Here is a 26102-nt window from a genome sequence, read left to right as displayed (position 1 = left end):
TACAAAAAATTAGCCGGGTGTGGTGGCAGGCGCCTGTAGTCCCAGCTACTCGGGAGGCTGAGGCAGGAGAATGGCGTGAACCCGGGAGGCGGAGCTTGCAGTGAGCTGAGATCCGGCCACTGCACTCCAGCCCGGGCGACAGAGCAAGACTCCGTCTCAAAAAAAAAAAAAAAAAATAGCTGTTGTGTGTTTAAGGTCTTCCGTGTAGCAGACACTTGGCTTTATATTCCTTTTGCATTTCAGCCCCCAGCCATCTAAGAGGTTGACATTAACATCCCCACTTTGTGGGCGAGGAGCCTGAGGCTCAGGGAGAGGGAGTGACTGGCTCAAGGCTACAGCTGGGACCATGAAGTTGGGTCTTGGAAGGTGCCAGGAAGGTGGGTGGAGTTGGTTGCAGGTTACAGGATTTCTCACCAGCTTATGCAAGGCTGGTGTGGGCTCCAAGCTGTTCTTCCCTGGGAGAGGTGGGGTTGCTGTTCTCTGCTGGGTGGACCGAGGGTGGGGAGGGCAAGTGGGGGAAGGCTGTTTCCTGATGGAGGAGTGGAATCTGGAAGATAAACCACCAAAAGAGTAACCCTGGCCGGGCCCGGTGGCTCTCGCCTGTAATCCCAGCACTTTGAGGCCGAGGCGGGCGGATCACCAGTCAGGAGATCGAGACCATCCTGGCTAACACGGTGAAACCCCATCTCTACGAAAAATACAAAAAATTAGCTGGGTGTGGTGGCGGGCGCCTGTAGTCCCAGCTACTCGGGAGGCTGAGGCAGGAGAATGGCGTGAACCCGGGAGGCGGAGCGTGCAGTAAGACAAGATGGCACCACTGCAATCTGGCGTGGGCAACAAAGCAAGACTCTGTCTCAAAAAAAAAAAAAAAAAGAAAGAAAAAGATAGGCATTAGTACCCCATTTTATAGATGAGGAAACTCCAGCCCAGAAGGGTTGAATTGCCTGAGGTTACACTCTTAGTAAGAAGTACAGTTGGGATTTGAACCCAGGCCCTGCTGATGGCAAAAGTCATACCTGTTCCATCTCATTAACCTTCTTCTACCCAGTGTGGGTGCAGGGAGGTGGCTGGGGGAGGCTGGGGACCTTGTGTGCAGGGCTCACCTTCACCAGCAACAAGGACAAATCACTGGGCATCTGGGCAGGTGTGGGGAGGCTTCACTCCCTTTTGACAGAGGCAGGAGAGTTCTGAAAGCCCTGGAGGAACTGGAGTAAGTGACCCAGCTAAGGATGGTAACAGAGGTGGACATCATGCTTTACAGCCCCAGGCACCTTTAGAGGGCATCTCATTTAATCTCACCTCATCCCTGTGTGGCGGGCGTGGGGCCTCTCCATTTTACAGAAGGGCTGAGAGGTTGGATAGTAATAAATCTCTAAAGCTTTAGTGCTCACCATTTTAAAAATTTTATTTTTATTTATTTCTTTTTGAGGGAGAGTTTCACTCTGTCGCCCAGGCTGGAGTGCAGTGGCGCGATCTGGGCTCACTATAACCTCCACCTCCAGGGTTCAAACAGTTCTCCTGCCTCAGCTCCCGAGTAGCTGGGACTACAAGTGCCTGCCACCACATCGGCTAATTTTTGTATTTTTAGTAGAGACGGGGTTTTGCTCTGCTGGCCAGGCTGGTCTCAAATTCCTGGCCTCAAGTGATCTGCCCACCTTGGCCTTCCAAAGTGCTGGGATTAGAAGTGTGAGCCACTGCGCCTAGCCCCGTATGTCTTTTTTCCATATGTTACTCAGAAAAGCAGTGTCGAGGGAATGTAGGGTGATGGATGTGTTCATTGTCGTTTGTGGTGATGATTTCACAGGTACATGCATATGGTGAAATTTATCAGCCTGCATGCTTTGAAAACTGTGCAGTTTAGTGTTTGTCAATTAGACCTGAATAAAGCTTTGAGGAAAAAAAGAAATGCATTTTCTTCAGGGGGCTCAAGGGCCTCAGGGAAAGGCCATCCTCCTGCCTTGGGACAAGATAGGATCACTGTGGCCCACGGGGGTAGTGGTGGGGACTCGCAGGCTTAGAGTGCTTCTTTCTTTCTTTTTTTTTTTTTATTTCTTTTTGAGACTGAGTTTCATTCTTGGTGCTGAGGCTAGAGTGCTCGCCTCCCAGGTTCAAGCAATTCTCCTGCCTCAGCCTCCCTAGTAGCTGGGATTACAGGCATGTGCCACCACGCACGGCTAATTTTTTGTATTTTTAGTAGAGACAGGGTTTCACTGTGTTAGCCAGGCTGGTGTGTTAGCCAGGCTGGTCTCAACTCCTAACCTCAGGTGATCCGCCCACCTTGGCCTCCCAAAGTGCTGGGATTACAGGCATGAGCCACTGCACCCGGCTGGGTGTCAGGGTTTTTATAAGCACCGGATGGGGGCATGGTGGGCCAGGGTGGTCTTGGGAAATGCAACATTTGGGCAGGAAAAAAAAAAAAGCCTGTCCTCCTCACCTAGGTCAGGCCCAGGGGTGAAGCCCTAGCTAGAAACCATGCCCTCCTCTATCCAGCACTTCCCTTCCCCACTTCCGTATCATTTAAAGGGACTGCGTCCTTCCGTTTCCGGCACTTCCCTTCCCGTCTTCGTATCAATACCAACAGTGAGTGCCTTCTGTGAGTTATGTCATTTAATCCTTATGATTTGCAAAATAGGCATAACAATCTCCTTTTACCTTTTAGAGAAGAGGAGGCTAAGGCCTGGGTTGGGTAACTGCCTGACGTTTTACTGTAAGTGCATTGTGTGCCCAAGCCCAGGGTTGTCCTGTCTAGACCATTAAAGTCACACAGTGCGATCTAAGAAGACACTGAGCATTCAGCCCTGGCATGTGACCTGGCTCAGCACTTGCTGGGTGTCTGCTGTCTCTTCCCACAGGCTCTCTGTTTCCTCGAGTCACTCCCAGATTAGTGGTGTCTAGCTCTGCACTGTTTCCGTTGTACTTCATTCATAATTCCCAGCACTGTTGTCAGTACAAACTCTCCTGTTGGAAATGAGTTTTTAAATTATTCAGAGGTCTGGGGTTAAGAGCAGAGCTGGCATTGATCCCTGTTCCTTCTTTCCCAGGGACTGGTTCCTTCTTTCCCAGGGACAAGATGGCAAGACCGCCTGTGGCCATGAGCCCTCCCCGGTGCTCCTGGGGTTAAGGCTGGGGCTGCAGCCATGGGGCTGGATCGGCCCCAGGCCTGGTTGCTGGGTCTGCCCACAGCTGCGGTCTATGGCTCTCTGGCTCTCTTCACCACCATCCTGCACAATGTCTTCCTGCTCTACTATGTAGACACCTTTGTATCAGTGTACAAGATCAACAAAATGGCCTTCTGGGTCGGAGAGGTAAGGCCAGCGCTGGGTGGCCAACATGGAGGAGGGTGTGGGGTGGAGACTAGAGGCTGTCCAGGCTGCCGGGCAGATTGCAGGCGCCAGCTCCCACCCAGTCAGAGGCATGGACAGTCCAGGTTGTTCACCAAGACTCAGCAAGAAAAGCTGTGGAGGCCTTGATGACTCCTCCTCGGTGGGAACTAGATCAGCTTTCCTGGCCACTGTCTGACATAGTTGCTGTTCTGTGTATTCATATATATAATATGTTCATATACATGAATTTATGAACATATACATGTTCATAACCATGAAGTTGGTTATGAATTTACCAGCTGCATACATTTACCAGCGGGGCTCTGGATGGGTGCGAGTTTGAGGGGGGCAGTGGTTAAACTGGCAGAGTAGGTTTTTTTGGTTGTTTTTTTTTTTTTGAGATGGAGTTTCACTCTTGTTGCACAGGCTGGAGTGCAGTGGCACAATCTCAGCTCACTGCAACCTCTGCCTTCCTGGTTCAAGTGATTCTCCTGTCTCAACCTCCCAAGTAGCTGGGATTACAAGCACCCACCACCATGCCCAGCTAATTTTTGTATTTTTAGTAGAGACGAGGTTTTGCCATGTTGGCCAGGCTGGTCTTGAACTCCTGACCTCAGGTGATCCATCCACCTCGGCCTCCCGAAGTGCTGGGATTACAGGCGTGAGCCACCGCACCTAGCCAGAGTGGGTTTTAGCAGAGGAACTGACAGGAGCAAAGGTTTGCGGGTAGGAAAGCTGGGGCCATCTTTGAGGGGTGGTGAGCAGGCTGGGGTGGGAGAAGCCCTGGAGAGGAGGCTGCCTAGAGCCCACCTGCCTGTCTCCCCTCTGCCTGCAGACGGTGTTTCTCCTCTGGAACAGCCTCAATGACCCCCTCTTCGGCTGGCTCAGTGACCGGCAGTTCCTCAGCTCCCAGCACCGGTTGGTGTATTGGGAACAGCTTGTAATTGGTTCAGTCCCACCCTACTGCTACCCAGGAGGGAGGACCCCTGCCTGTGTTTGGGGTGGAGAAGGAAGGGGAGACTATTTCAGTGTTGCCCATGCCCCTTCCCTTCCTGGAGTCTAGGGTGCTCTGTTTGGGTTGGAGTGTGGCCTTGGACGCACCCTTGCCTGGCTTGGCAGGGGAAGGAGATCTACCCTGGCTTGGCTGGCCCCTCTGGACTGTGGACTGCAAACACCCTCTGCTGCTTCTAGAAGATTCCTTTGCCCCATCCCTTCTTGATCCCATCATCACCCCCAACCTTGAGAAGTGGGCATCCCATACCCTTTGGTCATCAGCCCAACAGGCTAATAATGGGGTAGAAATTGGGGCAGAGGATGGAGTGTACCCACTGCTGAGTTGTGCTTCCTAAATTGCAGACTGGGGACTTGGGGGACAGTGGGACCACCCTGTTGTGAGTCCCACACCCTGGGCCTCCATCCCTCCCCTGGAGCCTGGGCAAGGGGAACTTCGGCCTGCCAAGGCTGACAGGGCACCTCCCAACAACCCTCCTTTCCCCAGCAGGTCAGGCGTTGGGCTCTCCTCAAGGGCCGTGGTGCTGGCCCGGGTGCGGGCCCTGGGCTGGCATGGGCCACTGCTGGCGCTGTCATTCCTGGCATTCTGGGTGCCCTGGGCCCCAGCTGGCCTGCAGTTCTTGCTGTGCCTGTGCCTCTATGATGGCTTCCTGACGCTCGTGGACCTGCACCACCACGCCTTGCTGGCCGACCTGGCACTCTCAGCCCACGACCGCACCCACCTCAACTTCTACTGCTCCCTCTTCAGTGCAGCCGGCTCCCTCTCTGTCTTTGCCTCCTATGCCTTTTGGAACAAGGAGGATTTCTCCTCCTTCCGCGCTTTCTGCGTGACACTGGCTGTCAGCTCTGGGCTGGGCTTTCTGGGGGCCACACAGCTGCTGAGGCAACGGGTTGAGGTCGCCCGAAGGGACCCAGGGTGCTCAGGCCTGGCTGTGGATTGCGGGTGAGTGGCCAGCCCTGGTTCTTCAGGTCCTCACCAGCAACCTTCTAAGTCTGATTTTGGTGCTGTGTCCTTGGCTTATGGGGGCTGCCCTGGGATGTGTTGGGGGATAACTCTGGCCAGCCCCAGGCAGTTCTCCACTCCCTTCTGCCCCACAGCCTGTGTGGAGAGGAGCTGCTTGTGGGCAGTGAGGAGACAGACAGCATCACCTTGGGCCAATATCTCCGGCAGCTGGCACGCCATCGGAACTTCCTGTGGTTTGTGAGCATGGACCTGGTGCAGGTATAGGGGAGCAGCTCCAGGCACCTCTACAGCTGGCCTGGACTTCACTCAAGGGGACAGACTCTTCAAGAGCTGGGAACTCAGCCAGGCACAGTGCCTCATGCCTGTAGTCCCAGCACTTTGGGAGGCTGAGGTGGGTGGATCACTTGAGGACAGGAGTTCGAGACCAACCTGGCTAACATGGCGAAACCCCATAAAAATATAAAAATTAGCTGGGCGTGGTGTAATTCCAGCACATCTGTAATTCCAGCTACTTGGGAGGCTGAGGCAGGAGAATCACTTGAACCCGGAAGGCGGAGGTTGCAGTGAGCTGAGAGGGCACCACTGCCCTCCAGCTGGGTAACAGAGTGAGACTCCTTCTCAAAGGAAAAAAAAAAAAAGAGCTGGGAACTGAGTTCTGGGCCACCCAGGAGGTCTGCTGGGCAATTTGATGGCAGGAATGCAGGTTGAGTAGTCAGGAGGCCTGGATTCTAGCGCCCTCTGAGTTTTTCCCTCCCTGTGTGACCTTAGGCAGGTCTCAGGCTCTCTGGGGAGCCCTGTCCTCTCCTGTAAAGTGAGGATATGAGACAGAGATGCCCCCTTTGGGGACCCTTTAACCATTTTTTTAAGACACCAAGCACTGCCAGGTGCAGTGGCTCACGCCTGTAATCCCAGCACTTTGGGATGCCAAGGTGGAAAGACCGCTTGAGCCTAGGAGTTCGAGGCTGCAGTGAGTTATAATTGTACCACTGCACTCCAGCCTGAGCGGCAGAGCAAGGCTCCATCTCCAAAAAATGAAGAGCCAAATGCTGTACTTAAAACATGTAGTATATAAACCAGCTGAACTTAGAAATAAACTGTTTTCATGTTATGAAATTTGTTTCACTGATGTGTTTTCTTTTTTTTTTTTTCCTTCTCACTTTTTCCCAGGCTGGAGTATAGTGGCGTGATCTGGGTTCAAATGATTCTCCCACCTCAGCCTCCCGGGTAGATGGGATTACAGGCATGCAATACAACACCTGACTAATTTATTGTATTTTTTGTAGAGACGGGGTTTTGCCATGTTGGCCAGGCTGGTCTCAAACTCCTGGCCTTAAGTGATCCGCCTGCCCTGGCCTCCCAAAGTGCTAAGGTGCTAGGATTACAAGTGTGAACCCCCATGCCCAGCCTCCCTAATGTGTTTTCAGTTAAAAGAAAAGCTTTTAATTGCTCAAATACTATTTTGCCATGGCTTCTAACTTTTTAGCAAAGTTAGATAACACCAGGAATGTGGTTTTAGGTTGTGTTCTGGCATGTTCTGTGTTTGGGGACACGGGGAAAAAGGCCTGCTCTTACTCTTGCTGCTCTGAGGATGGGGGTGGGGGGGTTGGCAGATGTGTGCTCCCCTGTTGGCTTCCGGCCTTGTCAGCTCCCCTCCCACCTGGAAGCCTCCTCACCATCGCTGTCGGGTTGCAGGTCTTCCACTGCCACTTCAACAGCAACTTCTTCCCTCTCTTCCTGGAGCATCTGTTATCTGACCATATCTCCCTTTCCACGGGCTCCATCCTGTTGGGTGAGTGGGGGCCTTCTGTGCTTCATGCAGGCTGGAAGGAGAGAGACTTTATTTTTAGTAGAGACGGGGTTTCACTGTATTAGTCAGGATGGTCTCCATCTCCTCACCCCGTGATCCACCTGCCTCGGCCTCCCAGAGTACTGGGATTACAGGTGTGAGCCACTGCGCCCAGCCGGGACAATCTTTTTAAGACACCAAGGGCTGCCGGGTACAGTGGGCATGGGGGGCAGGGTGTGCTGGGGGTTGGGGGGGCAGAGGCTGCGCTGGTGTCGGTCCTCTTGGAGATTGTGGAACCCTGAGGGGGTGCAGTGACTGGTTAACACAAAAGAATATCATCTGATGGGCCTGGGTGTGATCTTGGACTCATGGTGTCATCTAGTGGGCAGCCTTGGTTGGGTTAGTTACATCTTTTTGGGCCTCTCTTTCATCATCTGTAAAATGGGGATGATAATAGTACTCACTCTGTGCTCATCTAGTGGGCAGCCTTGGGTGGGTTAGTTCACTTTTTGGGGCCTCTCTTTCTATCTGTAAAATGGGATTGATAATAGTACTCACCTTAAGGACTGTAGGGATGAACTAAGACAGTGGACGCTCTTAGCACAGAGCCCAGTGCATTGCATAGTTACAGGAATGCAGTGGCCGTGAAAGCTGGGTGGCACTCACTGGCACTGCAGCAGTGCCCTTGACAAGGTGGCAACCCCTGTCTCCCTCCCCAGGCCTTCTCCTATGTCGCTCCCATCTCAACAACCTCTACTTCCTCTCCCTGGCCGGCGTGGGTCTCTCGCAGTGGTGCGGGGGCTCTTTCGCTCAAGCTGGGCCTTAAGACCTGCTCCATGTTGTTTGGCTGGCCCGGACCACCTCAGCCTGCTGTGCCCTCTCTATGCCCAGGTATGCCCCTGCCCATGCTCCCCCCATACCTTCAGTCCCATGCCTTCATCCTGCCTGCTCTCTCCCTCTACCGCAGGCAACCGTGTCTTCACTGAGGGCACCTGTAAGCGCTGCTGACCTTGGTGGTCACCGACCTGGTAGACGAGGACCTGGTGCTGAACCACCGCAAGCAGGCAGCCTCGGCACTCCTCTTTGGCATGGTTGCCCTGGTGACCAAGCCAGGCCAGACCTTTGCCCCGCTGCTGGGCACCTGGCTGCTCTGTTTCTACACAGGTGAGAGCCTGGCAACAGGCAAGGGCTCTTAAGGCTCCAGGGGGCACAGCTTACCTGGCACACTGGCAAGCCTGGGCTCTGGGTCCAGTGAGGGAAGGTGGCAACTGGCGTCCCCCCAACATGGCTAGAGTCGTTGGGTCACAGATTCTGCCATGCTTTCTTAGTTCATTCGTTTATTCATTCATTCAACAAATATGTATGGAATCCCTTCTCTGCAGGCCCTGCTCTGGGTGCCAGGGAGCTAACCATGAATAAGATAGACAAGGTCTTTCCCACCACAGAGCTTGTATTCTAGTCAGGTGTGGGGTGGGGTTGGCAATAAACAGCCAAACAAGACATTATCAGGCAGTGACAGTGTTACAGTGAAATTAGGGTGATATGAGACAGCGTGACCCAGAAGCTATGTAGTGTCATCAGGGAAGGGCTCTCCGAGAAGGTGCCCCTCAGGATGTGAGCTGAATGGCAAGGATTTGTCTAGAAAAGGTCTCAGTGAATCGCAGGCAGAGGTAACAGCAGGAGCAAAGGCCCAGGTGTCAGGGGTGATTAGAAGATGTGGCTGGAAAAGTGAAGAGGGCTTTGCTGACCAGGGCAGTATTGGAAGCAAGCAGGGCAGTATTGGAAGCAAGCTGTTGGGAGGGTTATTTATTTATTTATTTATTTATTTATTGAGATAGGGTCTCCCTGTCACCCAGGCTGGAGTGCAGTGGCACAATCTTGGCTCACTACAGCCTCGACCTCCCAGGTTCAAGTGAGCCTGCTACCTCAGCCTCCCAAGTAGTTGGGACCACAGGCGTATGCCACCATGCCGGCTTTTTGTATTTTATGTAGAGATGGGGTTTTGCCAGGTTGCCCAGGCTGGTCTCAAACTCCTGAGCTCAGGTGATCCACCCACCTTGGTCTCCCAAAGTGCTGGGATTACAGGCATGAGCCACCACTCCCGGCCAGGGAGGGTTTTAAACAGGGAAGTGACATGGTGTGATTTGACTTTTTAACAAAGTTCACTCTGGGCTGGGTGAGGTGGCTCACACCTGTAATCCCAGCACTTTGGGAGGCTGAGGAGGGAGATCACCTGAGGTAAGGAGTTTGAGACCAGCTAGGTCAACGTATAGTGAAACCCCTGTCTCTACTAAAAAATACAAAAATTAGCTGGGTGTGGTGGTGCATGTCTGTAGTCCCAGCTATTTGGGAAGCTGAGGCAGGAGGATCGCTTGAACCTGGGAGGCAGAGGTTGCAGTGAGCAGAGATCGTGCCACTGCACTCCAGCTTGGGAGACAGAGCGAGACTCCATCTCTCACAAAAAAAAAAAAAAGAAAAAAAGTTCACTCTGGCTGCCGTATGGACAGCAGATCATAGGGAGGCCAGAATGGGGACAGCAGGGAGATCTTTGGGAGACTGTGGCAGAGGCCATGGAGACTTTGGTCAGGGTGGTGGCAGGTGGGATACGTTTTGGAGTTGGGGGGAGATGAAGGATTGGGTGTTGGGGGAGTGATGGCGTGAAACGAACCAGGGAACTGAGGAGGACTTTGAGGTTTTAGGCCTGAGTTATTGGGTAGATGGTGGTGCCCGTCACTGAGATGGGAAGAGTAGGAGAGGAACGGATTTGGAGGACTCAGGAGTTGTGGTCTGCACATGTCCATGTGGTGTCTGAGATGTCACACCATGGACTTGGAGGGCACCAAGGCTTGGAGGGCAGTGGGCTCACCATAGTCTTTCTGTGCTCTCTTGTCCTAGGTCATGACCTCTTCCAGCAGTCCCTGATAACCCCTGTGGGGAGTGCTCATCCTTGGCCAGAGCCCCCAGCCCCAGCCCCTGCACAGGTCCCGATGCTCCGCCAGGGCTGCTTCTACCTGCTGGTGCTGGTACCCATCACCTGTGCTCTGCTGCAGCTCTTCACCTGGTCCCAGTTCACGCTGCATGGGAGACGCCTGCACATGGTCAAGGCCCAGCGCCAGAACTTGTCACAGGCCCAAACCCTGGATGTTAAGATGGTGTGAGAGCTGTGGCAAGGCCACACTGCTGAGGACACTGCCAGCAGCCTGGTGGAGGAGCCAGTTTTTTTTTTTTTAAGGATTTCATAGCTGTTTTTTTTCGTTTTTGTTTTTTTCTGGAGATGTTGCCCCCAAAAATTGATCTGCTGCCCAGGCTGGAGTACAGTGTTGCAATCTGGGCTCACTGAAACCTCCACCACCCAGGTTCAAGCGATTCTCCTGCCTCAGCCTCCTGAGTAGCTGGGATTACAGGAGCGTGCCACCACGCCTAGCTACTTTTTGTAATTTTAGTAGAGACAGGGTTTCATCACGTTGGCCAGGCTAGTCTCGAACCCTGACCTCAGGTGATCAGCCTGTCTCGGCCTCCCAAAGTACTGGGATTACAGGCGTGAACCACTGTGGCCGACCTAATTTTTGTATTATTTAGTAGAGATGAAGTTTCACCACGTTGGCCAGGCTGGTCTCGAACTCCTGACCTCAAGTGATCTGCCTGCTTTGGTCTCCCAAAGTGCTGGGAATATAGGCGTGAGCCATCGCACCCGGCCAGGAGCCAGTTTTACCAGCATTCTGCTCCACCACCTTCCTCCAGTGCAGCCTGAAAGACATGGCAGCAGGGAGCTCCTGGGGCTGAGCCAGGAGCATCACTGCAGTCAAAGTCTCTGCTTAGCTGTCTGGCTCAGCTTGGGCAAGGGCTGGGCCGTATGTGCTCAGGGATGTGCTTCTCTTGTGGAGCAGGAGGACAGAAGAGGACCAAGAAGGGAGGAGGCTGCCCTGTGATGCACACGGGCCTGCCATGGGGCGTGGGAGCCTGTCCCGCTGCCTGGCCGGAGCTGGCCGCTGTGGTGGACTCAGGAACCACTTTTGATACTGCAACTCCTCTCTTTTTCCCAGTCAGGGAAAGCTGACTCCAAGTCCCACCACCCCCTCAGTCTACCCTTCTAGTAGTCTCTCTCAGAGGGTTCTCTGCTTCAGCTGTGCTTGAAGTGGCATGCCTCCTCTGCTGCAGGGCTCCCCTACCCCCACACAGCCTCTAAAGATGTTTATTTCCTTACAGACTGATTAAAGTTGGCCATTCTTTTTCCTCAAGTCTGTGCTGTATGAGTGAATGGTGGGTTGCTGGGGCTGAGAACCAGGATTCCTTACTGACTAGAAAAAGCCCCCAAAAGCATTTTCCTGAATAAGAGTGATAGGCAGGCCGGGCACAGTGGCTCATGCCTGTGATCTCAGCACTTTGGGAGGCCAAGGTGGGTGGATCACCTGAGGTCAGGAGTTTGAGACCAGCCTGAGCCAACATGGCGAAACCTCATCTCTACTAAAAATACAAAAATTAGCCGGATGTGGTGGTGCGCACCTGTAATCCCAGCTACTCAGGAGGCTTGGGCAGGAGAATCGCTTGAACCCGGGAGGAGGAGGTTGCATTGATTGTGCCACTGCATGTACTCCAACCTGGGCGACAGAGCAAGACTCCATCTCAAAAGAAAAAAAAAAAAAAGTGGTGGGTTACCAAGGTGCCAGGGAGAAAAACATAGATTGGTAACTGCATAGGCACTGGGGCCCAAAATGACCATCAGGCCTCAATGCATTTCCCATGTATCACTGTTGGACGTGGTAGTCAAAGAGAGAGGAGCCTCTTTTAGGCCCGAGGTTCTCAGCCTTGGGGTCACCTGGGGAACTTAAAAAAATACTGACATCTGAATTCTATTCCTTGGGATTCTGACTTAACGGGTCTGGGGTATGGCCTGGGCAGTAGGATTTTGAACATCTCTGTAGGTGATTTTATCATGCAGCTGGCACTGAAAACCATGGGTCTCAGCCACCATTTCTCAACCTTGGCACTAGAGATATTTGGGGCCAGATAGTTCTCTGTTGTAGACGTTTAGCACCTCCCACCCCACCCTCCACACACACCAGTTGTGACAAACAAATATATCTCCAGGCATTGCCAGATGTGTCCTAGGAGGCAAAATTGGTTCTAACTGGGAACCACTGCTCTAGGCCAATGGTTTTTTACAGGCTGCATGGTAATTAAAAATGTAGGCTGTAGGTTCTATGGCCTGGGTTTACATTCTAGATTAAGAAAGGCCAGCGCTGGGCATGGTGGCTCATACCTGTAATCTCAGCACTTTGGGAGGCCGAGGCAGGCGGATCACCTGAGGTCAGAAGTTTGAGACCAGCCTGGCCAACATGGTGAAACCCCATCTCTATTAAAAATACGAAAATTAGAAAAAAAAAAAAAAAGAAAATTAGGTGGACACAGTGGCAGGCACCTATAATCCCAGCTACTTGGGAGGCTGAGGCAGGAGAATTGCTTGAACCCAGGAGGCAGAGGTTGCAGTGAGTGGAGATTGAGATCGTGCCACAGTACTCTGGACTGGGAGACAAAGTAAGACTTCGTCTCAAGAAAAAAAAAAAAAAAAAAAAAAAGGCAGAGCTTTGGGACATTGCTTAATCTTTCCGTAGCTTGAAATCCTTATCTGTAAAATGGACAATAAAAGCACATATACTTTGTAAGGTCATTGGGAAGATTAAATAGGTTATCATTTGTCAAAGACCTGGCAATTTTCCTCCCAAGTGAAGGTTTTAAATGGAGAAGTGATTAATCAGGATATCTGAGCATGGGTCCTGGAAACTGCATTGTAATAAGCTCCCGGCCTTTTTTTTTTTGGACAGAGTCTTACTCTGTCACCCAGGCTGGAGTGCAGTGGTGCAATCTCGGCTCACTGCAACCTCCACCGCCCGGGTTCAAGTGATTCTGCTGCCTCAGCCTCCTGAGTAGCTGGGATTACAGGCGCCTGCCACTGTGCCCAGCTAATTTTGTAGTTTTAGTAAAGACGGGGTTTTACCATCTTAGCCAGGCTGGTCTTGAACTCCTGACCTCGTGATCCACCTGCCTTGGCCTCCCAAAGTGCTGGGATTACAGGTGTGGTGTGAGCCACCACGCCCGGCCAAGTCCCTGGCCTTCTTATTCATGTGACAGTTTTGAGAATCTTTGATTTCAGGGATGTTGAGAGCCACTCCTGTCATCTGGAGTTGAGTCTCACCCATGGGCTAGAGTGTACACAGGAGTGGGACCTTCTGTTCTTGAACTTAGGCTGTGGTGTGATCACCCTTTGCTCGGCATCCACCTTACAGGCTGTGACTTGGGCTATGTCCTGGACAAGGCTGGCTGGTGCAACGATGCCCTCTAGAGGATGGATCAAGCCCAGTCACCACCTCAGATTCAGGGCCTGCTACTCTTTGTCTTCCCACTTGGCCCTGGTGACAGACAGATACAGGCCCAGCTGATGTGTCTATCGGAACGACTTTATTTCAGTACACTGGGCCCCACCAGGCAATGTAGTTTGTGCGAGGCTGTGCGAGGGACAGGCTTGGGCTAAGAGAAGGGAGGTGAGTTGGTTAAGCGCACTGCAGTCCGCGGGGCGCTACATTGCTTTCACACATACCTGCTGCTGCGGCCCACACCTGGCGGGGGCCTTTGGTCATAGGACGGCGTGGGGGAGAATACTGTGTGAAGTCTGGGATTGGGGTGGGTCTTGGTGTCACAGGTGAGGGTGCCGGTGAAGACAGGCTGGCACCAGCTTTGCACCATCTAGGCTGAAGGCCTTTGGACCACTTCTAGGAGTCAGGCCTGGCTCCATTAGCTCCTGGCACTCTGGTCTGGCCCTCTCCCTCCTTAACCAAGCAGGTCCACGGTCAAGAATGGCACAAGATCAGCCCAGAGGGGGCCTTCCCACCTCTACAACCTAGTCCCCTGGTCAGCTACAGTGGCAAAAGGCAACTTGGTAAATTGCAGCTTTCTCCAGTCTTAAGGGCACTGGCTCTCCAACACCCCTCCCTTGCTTAGGGGCCTCTGCCAAATAAAAATTTTACCTCCTGTTTCAGAAAATCTAACCAGTAACCAGCCTGTTGATTCCAGGGCAGTGAGCAAGAGGAAAGGGGAGAAAGAGCCTGGTGGGAGTGTCTTTGAGAGTAGCTTCCAATCTCAAATGGTCCTGCAACCTGTGGACACTGTCAGCTCACCATCAGCTGGGAGAGGTGGGACCCTGGAGGCTAAGCTTAGGTGCTGTAAACATTAGTGTAGCAAGGCAGGAGGCAGCGAGCTCCCTCTCTCCAGCCCCTAACTGAACAAACACTTCAATAAATAAAACTGTTTGAAGATGGCATTGCAACAAGAACGGATGGAAAGTGAGGACCTGGAACCAGCAGGTGCCTTAAACTCTCCCAAGGTCCCCAAAAGGGGACTGGGCTGGGAACATAAACTCTGCAGCCATTCAGAGGGAGGACTGCTCCTGCCCTCCTCCAGTGGCCGGTGTGGTCCTGTTCCCTGGTGAACACGAGGGCCTCCTGCTCTCTCCTAGATCCAGTCTCCATAATAGCTCTTGGGGTGCTTTTCTAGCCTCCCAAACCAAAATGGCAACAAAACCAGACAGAACTCAACCCCAGCCCCAGTCCTCAGTGTGCAGTCAGGAGGCATCCATAGTGGAGTGACCAGCAAGGGGAGGCAGCAACTGCCTGGGGCCTCAGGGCACCCTGGGGGTGGGCGTGAGGGTGGGGCCAGCCCAACCAAGGATGGGCAGCAGCAAGGTCTCCCAGGGGATGAGTTACCTCCCTCTGTCTCCCTGTGGTAGTAAACAGAGTCCCCCACAGCCAGCCAGAGGCCACCTGAGGAGGGAGCACAGCCTCTGCCAGCGCTCTTCCCTGTCAGGAGCCAGTTAGCGGTCAACCCCAGGCCTCAGGCTGTCACCATTGCGGGTAGTTCATCGTCCTTTCTGGGCCTGGGGTCCCTGGGCCACACGGCACTCGCATGTGCGCACACATTCATATCCACACACGCACTCACACACACAGGCAGTTCCTCGCAAACACTCCGACTCAAGAAAGCGAGTTTTAAAGTGGAGTTAACTTCAGAGAGAGGTGAAGATGATGTCCCAACATTAGAAGGTTTTTCTGTGGATGGATCGGGCACCGTCTTCCTCATATTCCTTCTTGGAGACCCACATCTTCTTAAAGGTGTCCAGGGAGGCAAGGATGGAGCCCCTGGAGGGAGGAAACCCAGAGGAACCGTGTGAGAGAGAAGTGGGTGTGTGTGGAGCCTACCTGTCCCCTGCGGCCAAACCAAATCAGGCTTTTCTTTAGAGGGATGGGGTGCTGAGGGATTATCGGTGCCATCACTTCCTGTTCCGTTCTTACTCCCAGAAGAGCTACTCACCCAATCCACGTGGAATACAGTCTCTCCTGAGGTGCAGATATCTGCAAAGGTAGGGGAAAGAGAAATCTGAGACTTCCAATCCTCCCACTCCCTTTCCCTACAACGCTTCTCTTTCTGCCCATGGCAGGGGATACATTTCACACAAGCCTGAAGCTCTGGCCTCTCTGGAGGGCACTGTGGCCAGCCTCCCACTCATCTGGGGAAGCAGGTTTCCAGTCCCCATAGGTCCCAGGGAAGCTGGGGCTATTGGGCGGCCAGGGAGAAGCAGACTCCGTGGCAGGAACAGTACTCCTTCCTTTAGGATCCCTACTCTCCTCAGACAGCCAACCCCCTTCACCTGTCACTAAGGTGTCAGACTGTGTGACAGGGGAGCCACCTGGGCAGGCGGCACAGCAACAGTCAGTCTCCTCTTAAGATTATAGTTTCCCTGAAAGATCATGCAGGGGGCGCTCTACCTAGTACCCTGCCTCATCTGGGTATTAGAACTGCCTTCCTTTGACATGAAGAGGGAGAATGAGAACTCAGCCTCCCTGTGGCTGACCTAGACCTCAGGGTCAGTGTACAGGCTGGGAACCTGGTGCTGCTTGTAGAGCCACGGCTGCCTGAAGAGCTTGGGCAAAGCTAGAGGGAAGCTACACCAGGTGGGACTCTGTCCATGGAAGCCCAATTCCACCCAGGCCAGGCCCCACCATGCTCCTACCCTGATCTTCACATCTTTTGGAGCTAGTTTCTTCACTTCACTCAGTAGCCTGTCACCAAAACCTGAACGGGCAAAGAGGAGAACTTCAAGTCAATTCTCGGGGTGCCTGGAGCCAGCAGGAGCCGAACACTTCCAGGGCAAGGGCTCCAAGAGAAAAGACCAACCTTTGAACAGGGTAGAGCCTCCTGAGAGGACGATGTTGGAGAAAAGCGTGCGTCGCAGGTCCATGTCTGACTTCTGGATGGCAAACACCAGGACCTCGTGGATGCCTTCACTCTCCTCTCCAATTAAATCTGGCCTGAAGAGCAGCTCAGGGGCCCGGAATCGGGAAGGACCAATCTGCAGGTAGGAGGACCAGCTGAAGATGTCGGAGCTGGGACCAAGGTCCCTTTGGGAGTGGGAATGGAAGAGGCCCCTCTGCACGTCACTTAGTAACTTAGGTGGCTATGAAGGCCAGGCTCAAGACAGACTCTACATGTCAAGGGCTTAAAGAAACAAAGATAGGGCTCCTGGAAACTAGTGAGGGGAGGCTCCTATATTTCATTCTTGCTCTGGCATTTTCCAGCCAAGAGGTCTTTGACATCAATACATGGATTTATTTACTCATGGAAACGTCTTCCTAGCAATGGGGGTTCAAAGGAGTGGTAACTCACCCTACACTGCGCCCAGGTGTGGTGAAGGATGGCACTAACCATCCCACTTCCTAATCTCATACTGATGTGGGACAATCCCTTAGCAGCTTCCTCCCCTCTAGCGGCAGGGAGCAAGGTTCCTGCTGCCTCCTCTGCAGGAGACAGGGCCATTCATGCTTAGGAGCTCTGCTGCTCCAGACAGAGGGTGTAAAGCTGGGGTGTCCAATCTTTTGGCTTCCCTGGGCCACAATGGAAGAAGAATTGTCTTGGGTCACACATAAAATACACTAACACTAATGATAGCTGCTGAGCTAAAAAAAAAAAAATTGCAAAAAAAATCTCATAATGTTTTAAGAAAGTTTACCCATTTGTGTTGGGCCTTACTGAAAGCCATCCTGGGACACATGCAGCCCATGGGCTAGGGGCTGGACAAGCTTGGTGTAAAGGGACTGGCCTGCCAGACTCCAGACCTTCATTGGGAATTCTGTTTGGGCCCAGAGCTTCTGCGGACCTAAGGGGACCGAAGAAAGATGGCAGGCCACCTACCTCAATGGTGCTGCCATCAGGCAGGTAGTACTGAGCCTTCTCTGTCTCTAGCGTCTCATCCTTCTGGGGGTTTATGGATAGGTAGCAGGCTCTCTGCAGAACCAAGCAAGACAGTCAGGCTGGCAGGAAACCTGGGGCACACCCGGTCAAAGGCCCAGGGGAGGAATGTGCTGCTGCACAAACCTGTCTAAACACTGTGATGGCCCCAGTGGTCACTATAGCTGCTGCCCAGAAGCAGGGGCAGGGAGGTCTCTGTTGGCCTTCACTGGGTGGCATTTAGCATATGAGTTCTTATCTGCTCCACCTTCCTGGTGGACAAGCTTGGAAACTTGGCCTCTGGATCCTAGGTCTGAGACCACAACCTAAGTTCAGACCAGGCCCAGGCATCTTTCTCCTTCTACCACTCATATGGTTCTGGTCCTCCTCAGCTCAGAGGTTTCCCTATAGCCACAGGTGGCAGGAGGGTTCTTTTTACTTACAAAGACAAATGTTTTAAATGTATTATGACTTCTTCAAGAATGTTAAAAAGTGAAAATAAAAAAACCAGGACTGGGCGCAGTAGCTCATGCCTGTAATTTCAGTACTTCGGGAGGCTGAGGCGGGCAGATCACTTGTGGTCAGGAGTTTGAGACCAGCCTGATCAACATGGTGAAACCTCGTCTCTGCTAAAAATACAAAACTTAGTGGGGTGTGGTGGCAGGCACCTGTAATCCCAGCTACTCGGGAGGCTGAGGAAGGAGAATTGCTTGAACCTGGGAGGCGGAGGTTACAGTGAGCCAAGATCGCACCATTGCACTGCAGCCTGGGTGACAGAGTGAGACTCCATTTCAGAAACAAAACAAAACCCTATGTAATTTGCATATAAGGTATAAAAAACATGCTGAGCCTCTATGTAGCCATCACCCAATTGAAGAAATGGAAGCAGCTCTCTTTCCCCCAATAAGACGGCAGCACGTCAGCAAGGCGAATCTGTCAGTGTGAAGTTGGGGAGACCTGGCTGGAAAGAACAGGGCCTCACCAGGGACCCTCAGGTAGGTGCTTCGCCTGGCTTTACTGGCAGGTCACCAAGGTCCTGGATGCTATGCTCCAAACCCCCACTCCATCCCTAGGCCCAGGGGGCAGCACTTACTTCTTTTATGGCCTTGACAATCTCAAACTCAGAGGATGAGTGGAAGTCGTAGCCCTCCTTACGCAGGTAGAGGCGCAGGAAGCGAGAGACGTCCCGGCCCGCAATGTCGATGCGCATGATGGAGTGGGGCATGGCAAAGCCCTCATAGATGGGCACAGCATGGGTGACACCATCCCCAGAATCCAGCACCACCCCTGTAGTCCTGCCTGTGGCATAACTGAAGCAAAGGGGCAAATCATCACTCAGCACTGCTTCCTCACGCTGGGAAGAAATACACTTCTTTTTAGAGTTCAATGTCAGCTAAACTAAAGCTTGGGCCTGCCTCTCTCCAGGGGCTGTAGAATGGACTGGGTACTAAGGAAGCCCGGGTGTTGGAGCAAGCCATGAAATACCTGAACGGAAGGAGCTGAGCTTCTCCAAGTTCCCTCCAAGCACCCAGAAGAGCAAGCCTTCCTGTCTGAGATGGCCTGGCCTTCAGCTGCTTCAGAGACTCAGCCTAGGGCCAGTTTTAACTCTCTAGACAAAAGGCAAAAACCCTCAAATGCCAACAGGGGCCAGGCAGGAAAAGTAAGAGTAAAGAAAAATAAGAATATTTTTCACTTCCATAAAAAATGAAGGCAGGAGAAGACCCTGCCTTACTGGTTTGAGAGCCCGGGGACCTTTGTCAGCCTCCCTCCAAAAAAAGGCAAGTGAGGCAACTGACCCCCTGCTCAGTGCGGGGAGGCCAACAGAGCATGGGCACACTGTGGGGAGGGTGGGCTTGCCAGCCCCATCTCAAGTGGCAGCCGCTCTTCAGCTCTAGCTGATTTTTGCCCTGTGGGAATGTGTGCCTGGCATTCCCAGATCTTCCCATTTTTTCAGAGAAGCCAAAAATTTGGATTTTGATGGGACAGCTCTTGATTTTTAAATGCTGGCTCACGATTTGTTAATGGGGTCAAATAAATCCCATGTGTAGGTCACTCGTGGATTATCTCTGCCGTAGACCTCATCCTGGTGTGAGGTGGGGTAGGAGTGTGACAGGAGCCATGGGGAATGGGAACAAGGACTGTGATGGCATTCAGATCATGGTTGTCTCAGCAGCCTGGCGGAGCAGCCGGCCACAGTAAGTACTGGATAATAAGCGGACACATTACAGGGGCCTCCGGGAAGAGCTGCTGCAGCATGTGGCTGCCTCGGCAGGCCCAGCCAAAGCCTTGGGGACCAAACCTACTAGGAGTCCTAACACTGGGATATGGTTAATAGCAGCCACATGTCCTCCTTTGCTTTCAACTACGAAGCCTAAGTGCTCAATTTCAGCAAAAGCCTCTCTCTCTTTCCTACCATCTTTAACCTTTCCCTAGCAGAGGGGGCTCAAGTTACTCTGAACTATCCCAGAGGGGAGTCAGCCTCAGCTGTGCCAAGGGACTGCTTTCCCCGCAGGGGCCAGGATAGCCAGCTGCTACTCACAGGCTAAGTACAGCTTGCATGGAGATGAAAAGAGCGGGCACATTGAAGGTCTCGAAGAAAACTTCGGCAGCTCGTTCCCGGTTTTTTCGCGGGTTTAAAGGCGCCTCAGTCAGGAGCACAGGATGCTGGTGAAAGGAGCCCGGGAGACAATGAGGCCAAGGCCAGATTTCCATCTTCATTAGTCTTGGGGGAGAAGACCCTGCCTTGCTGGTTTGAGAGTCCGGGGACTTCTGTCAGCCTCCCTCCAAAAAAAGGCAAGCTGTGCCTGTCACCTATCCCTACCCAAGTAGGTTTCTCAACTTTTCAAGTTAATGCCCCCTTTAAAATTTCATTCTGTCCTCAGCTGTGCCCCCCAACTCCCCTCTTTGTCCTCCAAGATTGTTATACAGGCCCCTGTGTCTACTGCATATCTCCAACTGTCAAGAAGATTTTGTGAAACTCTAAATTCCTGCCGCAGACCAGTACCAGTCTGTGACCTGTTAGGAACCAGGCCACACAGCAGGAGGTGAGCGGCAGGTAAGCAAGCACTGCTGTCTGAGCTCCACCTCCTGTCAGGTCATCAGAGGCACTAGATTCTCATAGGAGTGTGAACCCTGCTGTGAACTGAGCATGTGAGGGATCTAGGTTGGGCACTCCTTATGAGAATCGAATGCCTGATGATCAGAGGTGGAACAGTTTCATCCCGAAACCATCTGGCCACCCCAAACCCCCAACCCCATGGAAAAATTGTGTTCCAAGAAACTAGTCCTTGGTGCCAAAAAGGTTGGGGACCACTGCTTTAAAAAAACTGACTGAAAACAGCCAGGCACGGTGGCTCACGTCTGTAATCCCAGCACTTTGGGAGGCCGAGGCGGGCAGATCATCTGAGGTCGGGAGTTCGAGAGAGACCAGCTTGACCAACATGGAGAAACCCCGTCTCTACTAAAAATACAAAATTAGCCAGGCATGGTGGTGCATGCCTGTAATCCCAGCTACTCAGGAAGGCTGAGGCAGGAGAATCGCTTGAACCCAGGAGGCGGATGTTGCGGTGAGCCAAGATCGTGCCATTTTACTCTAGCCTGGGTAATAAGAGTGAAACTCCATCTCAAAAAAGCAAGCAAACAAACAAACAAACAAAAAACAAAACTGAAAACATCCCACCTGCACCTGGAAATTGATACACCTAGTCTGCACCTCTCTGCTTTTTTTTTTTTTTTTTTTTTTTTGAGACAGGGTCTCACTCTGTAACCAGGCTGGGAATTCAGTGGTGTGATCTTGGCTTACTGCAAACTCGGCAGCCCCAGGATCAAGCAGTCCTCCCACCTCAGCATTCCAAGTAGTTGGGACTACAGGCATGCACGATTACACCCGGCTATTATTTTTTCGTATTTTTAGTACAGATGGTGTTTCGCCACGCTGCCCAAGTTTGTCTCGAACTCCTGAGCTCGAGATCCACCCAAAGTGCTGGGATTATAGGTGTGAGCCACAGCGACCGGCCTCCCTTTGCATTTTTGAATGGAGAGTTACTTCCTCACAAGTTAATAAGCACAGGCTGCACACAGTGGCTCACGCCTGTAATCCCAGCATTTTGAGAGGTGGAGGCGGACAGATTGCCTGAACCCAGGAGTTCGAGACCAGCCTGGGCAACATGGCAAAACTTTGTCTCTACAAAAATTACAAAATTGGCCAGGTGCCATGGCTTATGCTGTAATCCCAGCTACTTGGGCGGCTGAAGCAGGAGAATCATTTGAATCCGGGAGGCGGAGGTTGCAGTGAGCCTAGATCATGCCGTTGCACTCCAGCCTGGGCAACAAGAGCAAAACCCCACCACACACACAAACACACAAAAATTAGCTGGGCATGGTGCGGGGGGTGGGGCTGAGATGGGAGGATTACTTGAGCCCAGGAGGTCGAGGCTACAGTGAGCTATTGCACTCCAGTCTGGGCAAAAGAAGTTAATGAGCACAGGCTCTGAATTCTAAAAGACATAGGTTTGAATCCCATCTCTACCCTTTGTTCACTAGGTGACCTTGGAAATACAACTTGGCTCTTCTGAATTTGTTCCCTTGTTTGTAAAATGAGATAATACTACCTATATCTCATAGGAATGGTGTTAAGATTAAATCTGAATATGCCTGAAAAGCAAATGGCTCCAGCACTCTTGGCAGTGATCATCATCCTCCTCATCATCTCTTAGGGTAGGAGTTTCACACAGCTTTGCATACCCTACAGGAGTGCCCTACACACAGGATCCTCACCTCCTCTGAGAAAGTCTGCAGCTGGTCCTTAGAATAGACATATTGCCAGATGCGTTCCATGTCGTTCCAGTCCTTGACAATGCCATGCTCCATGGGATAGCGGATTGAGAGCAGCCCTCGGTGCTCCTGGGAAAAGAGAACAGGACTTGCAGCTGCCGTCAGGCTCTGCCCAGGACCCTGCTCTCCCAAGACTGAGCAGTGCAAGCTGAATCCCTCGCAAAGAAGCCTTAGCTTCCTGAGCTCCCACCCTGCTGTCCTTGCCCAGGGCTAAGGGTAGGCACTCATTCTCCAGGTCTATATACTGTTTGCTGCAAACTGCCCTCATTCCTGAGGAGCTGGCAAAGCAGGGGGCTTCTGCATGGCCCCTCAGGTGCCCCTAGGGTAAGTGGCAGAAGGCACCTTCCTCAGTGCCTGGTTCCAGGACACAACCTCCTGGCTCCCACCTCTGGGCCTCAGCACTTGAAGCCAAGAATGGCAACAGCGATTCTGCTGTTCTGCTTACGAGAGGCTGCATGAGGGCTCTGCCAAAGCTGTACGAATTAACTCATCCCTAGGGTACCCCAGCCAGGATCTCCCCACTGAATATTGTTTGTGAAAAAAATAACTAACAATTTGATCACTGACAAGGCAGTGACAGAATGCAGAAGACAACAGCCCTGTTTTCTAGACTGGTCTCAGTGTTTCCCAAAGTGAGGTCCCAGGTATTTCTTCTCCAAGACCACAGGCTATTCCTGGGAAAAATAAACCACTAGACCTAGGATGAGAGAATCAAAAGGGAGATTTTCAGAGAAAGTTGCCCCTTTTACTTCTGGGTGTGTCCAAATGTTGGGACACGTTCCATGTGGTGAATAATGAAGGTCCTCTGCTGGCTTGAGGCTTGTTCTGTAGGCCTGGGAATTACCTCGGCTTTGGGGCCAATGAAGATGTCGCCTTCAAGGGCTCCTGCCATGACACGAACGTGCTTGGGTCGGCCCACACTAGGAAAGACAGTGAAGAGGACCATCATTTTTCATTTCATGACAGAATACAGGAAGGATGTATAGATGTACACACACACTCAAATTCTACTGAGATGATCTTCCAGGAGTGAGATCACAGTTGATTTTGATTTTCTTCTTTATATTTTTCTGTATTTTCCACAATTTCTAAAATGAACATGTATTATATTATTTATATATTATTTCATATTTTATTATATTTCTTATAAATTATGAAAACACATTTTTAGAGTATTTAATACCTTTAGTTCTTCTCTTTCTCCAGTGTATGTACAGACCAAGAAAGATGAGAAAATGAGAATTTCTAAAGGAGTGATTAACTCAAAACATTTTAGTGTCCTTAGTCCCCTTCCCAGGATCTCTATGTAAAACTGTGATGCTGGGCTGGGCTCGGTGGCTCACACCTACAATCCCAGCACTTTGGGAGGCCAAGGCAGGTGGATCATTTGAGGTCAAGAGTTTGAGACCGGCCGGGTGCGGTGGCTCACGCCTGTAATCCCAGCACTTTGGGAGGCCAAGGCGGGCGGATCACGAGGTCAGGAGATTGAGACCATCCTGGCTAACACGGTGAAACCCTGTCTCAACTAAAAATACAAAAAATTAGCAGGGTGCGGTGGCGGGAGTCCTGTAGTACCAGCTACTCAGGAGGTTGAGGCAGGAGAATGGCATGAACCCAGGAGTCGGAGCTTGCAGTGAGCCAAGATTGTGCCACTGCACTTCAGCCTGGGCGACAGAGTGAGACTCCGTCTCCAAAAAGAAAAAAAAAAAAAGAGTTTGAGACCAGCCTGGGCAACATGGTGAAACCCCATCTCTACTAAAAATACAAAATTAGCTGGGCATGATGGCACATGCCTATAATCCCAGCTACTTGGGAGGCTGAGGCACGAGAATCACTTGAACCTACAAGGCAGAAGTTGCAGTGAGCCGAGATCGCGCCACTGCACTCCAGCCTGGGCTACAGAATGAGACTGTCTCAAAAAACAAACAAAAAAAAAACTGTGATGCTACAGATTGGACAGATAGCCTCTTCCTTTCCCTCCCCCTTTAAGCGCTTCCTGTAAGCCTCTGTGTTCTTCTCCTGCCTGCAGTCTCTCTCCCTTAGGAGGAAAGTTCTGAGAAACTCCTCCTTAAGATGGTAGAAGGGCTGTAATCCCAGCACTTTGGGAGGCTGAGGTAGGCAGATCACAAGGTCAGGAGATTAAGACCATCCTGGCTAACATGGTGAAATCCCATCTCTACTAAAAATACAAAAAAATTAGCCAGGCATAGTGGTGGGCACCTGCAGTCCCAGCTACTCGGGAAGCTGAGGCAGGAGAACGGCGTGAACCCAGGAGGCGGAGCTTGCAGTGAGCCGAGATTGCACGACTGCACTCCAGCCTGGGCAACAGAGTGAGACTCCGTCTCAAAAAAAAGATGGTAGATGGGTTAAATGTTAATTCCCAGCCTGGGTGATAGGAGAATTTTAAAAAGAGGGCTCCACCAAGAGGCAATCATCCAAAGCGATGAGTTACCAATGATAAAATTTTTTAGCAACAGATAAAATTGGATTTTTAAAAAGAGGCCTCTGATCTGTGCCTCTCAAATTGTACCATGTAGACAACTGTTTTCCTTTATTGACTCCAAACCCAGCTCCTGTCCCTTATAAGGCTGGACCTATAACAAAGCTGATGAACCTCCAAAACGTCTAAGCTACAGAATGACTTACTAGTTTGGAAAGCAGTATTTGGGGATCTGATCACCAGCAAAACCAGCTTTAATCACACCGGATCCCTGAGGAAAGAGGAGAGAGAATGAGGAGTCAGAACTATCACAAATACAAGAGGAAAAATACATTATATGGTACCATTTTTATTTAAGAAAAGAAAGTGGCCAGGCGCAGTGGTTCACAGTTGTAATCTCAACACTTTGGGAGGCAGAGGTAGGCGGATCACTCGAGGTCAGGAGTTTGAGACCAGCCTAGCCACCATGGTGAAACCCTGTCTCTAGTAAAAACACAAAAATTAGCCGGGTGTGTTGGCATGCACCTGTAGTTCCAGCTACTTGGGAGGCTCAAGTGGGAGAATCACTTGAACCTGGGAGGCAGAGGTTCCAGTGAGCCAAGATTGTGCCACTGCACTCCAGCCTGGGTGACAGAGTGAGACTCTATCTCACAGGAAAAAAAAACCCAAAAAACAAAAAACCTAATATTTGTATATAATATATACATTTATTTGAACCTAGAAAAAAGTGAATGCGGCCGGGCGCGTGGCTCAAGCCTGTAATCCCAGCACTTTGGGAAGCCGAGACGGGAGGATCACGAGGTTAGGAGATCGAGACCATCCTGGCTAACACGGTGAAACCCCGTCTCTACTAAAAAATACAAAAAACTAGCCGGGCGACGTGGCGGCGCCTGTAGTCCCAGCTACCCGGGAGGCTGAGACAGGAGAATGGCGTGAACCCGGGAGGCGGAGCTTGCAGTGAGCTGAGATCCGGCCATAGCACTCCAGCCGGGGTGACAGAGCGGGGCTCCCTCTCAGGGAAAAAAAAAAAAAAGAAAAAAGTGAATGCACACCAAAAAAAGGGAAGTGGAAATAGGATAGTGAGGAGGATTCTCACTGTATACTAAACCATATTGTGTGATTTTTCTGTAGTCTCTGACTTTTCTACATTGAACATGTTTTGCTTTGGGAATTAAAAATACTAGTAATGGGCCGGGCGCGGTGGCTCAAGCCTGTAATCCCAGCACTTTGGGAGGCCGAGACGGGCGGATCACGAGGTCAGGAGATCGAGACCATCCTGGCTAACACGGTGAAACCCCGTCTCTACTAAAAAATACAAAAAACAAGCCGGGCGAGGTGGCGGGCGCCTGTAGACCCAGCTACTCGGGAGGCTGAGGCAGGAGAAGGGCGTGAACCCGGGAGGCGGAGCTTGCAGTGAGCTGAGGTCCGGCCACTGCGCTCCAACCTGGGGGACAGGGCAAGACTCCGTCT

The 26102-nt window shown here is 51.8% G+C and overlaps 2 protein-coding genes across 2 annotated transcripts in view; one reads left to right on the top strand and one right to left on the bottom strand.

Moving 5' to 3' along the window:
• The window catches only part of SLC68A1 (solute carrier family 68 member 1), a 15023-nt gene extending 4662 nt beyond the window's left edge, over window positions 1–10361 (top strand). Inside the window, 10 exon segments of the mRNA XM_017851693.1 lie at window positions 3042–3305; window positions 4159–4241; window positions 4825–5277; window positions 5433–5556; window positions 6991–7087; window positions 7804–7851; window positions 7854–7979; window positions 8052–8083; window positions 8086–8248; window positions 9980–10361. Coding sequence (XP_017707182.1) covers window positions 3138–3305; window positions 4159–4241; window positions 4825–5277; window positions 5433–5556; window positions 6991–7087; window positions 7804–7851; window positions 7854–7979; window positions 8052–8083; window positions 8086–8248; window positions 9980–10242 — 1557 coding nt within the window. The 5' untranslated portion in view covers window positions 3042–3137 and the 3' untranslated portion in view covers window positions 10243–10361.
• A 3157-nt stretch (window positions 10362–13518) lies between these two features.
• ACTR1A (actin related protein 1A) overlaps window positions 13519–26102 on the bottom strand; it is a 24267-nt gene continuing 11683 nt past the window's right edge. The window contains exons 2-11 of the mRNA XM_017851691.1: window positions 24839–24903; window positions 23037–23112; window positions 22136–22261; window positions 19899–20023; window positions 18453–18669; window positions 17324–17416; window positions 16310–16484; window positions 16146–16207; window positions 15446–15486; window positions 13519–15273 (exon numbers count right to left, since the gene is read on the bottom strand). Of these exons, the coding sequence (XP_017707180.1) occupies window positions 15171–15273; window positions 15446–15486; window positions 16146–16207; window positions 16310–16484; window positions 17324–17416; window positions 18453–18669; window positions 19899–20023; window positions 22136–22261; window positions 23037–23112; window positions 24839–24903 (1083 nt within the window). The 3' untranslated portion in view covers window positions 13519–15170. The remainder of the gene's footprint in view (window positions 15274–15445; window positions 15487–16145; window positions 16208–16309; window positions 16485–17323; window positions 17417–18452; window positions 18670–19898; window positions 20024–22135; window positions 22262–23036; window positions 23113–24838; window positions 24904–26102) is intronic.

This window comes from Rhinopithecus bieti, unplaced genomic scaffold, assembly GCF_001698545.2.
Source record: "Rhinopithecus bieti isolate Rb0 unplaced genomic scaffold, ASM169854v2 scaffold_31787, whole genome shotgun sequence".
In the NCBI taxonomy this organism is placed as follows: Eukaryota; Metazoa; Chordata; class Mammalia; order Primates; family Cercopithecidae; genus Rhinopithecus; species Rhinopithecus bieti.
This window is presented reverse-complemented; position numbering and strand designations above follow the sequence as displayed.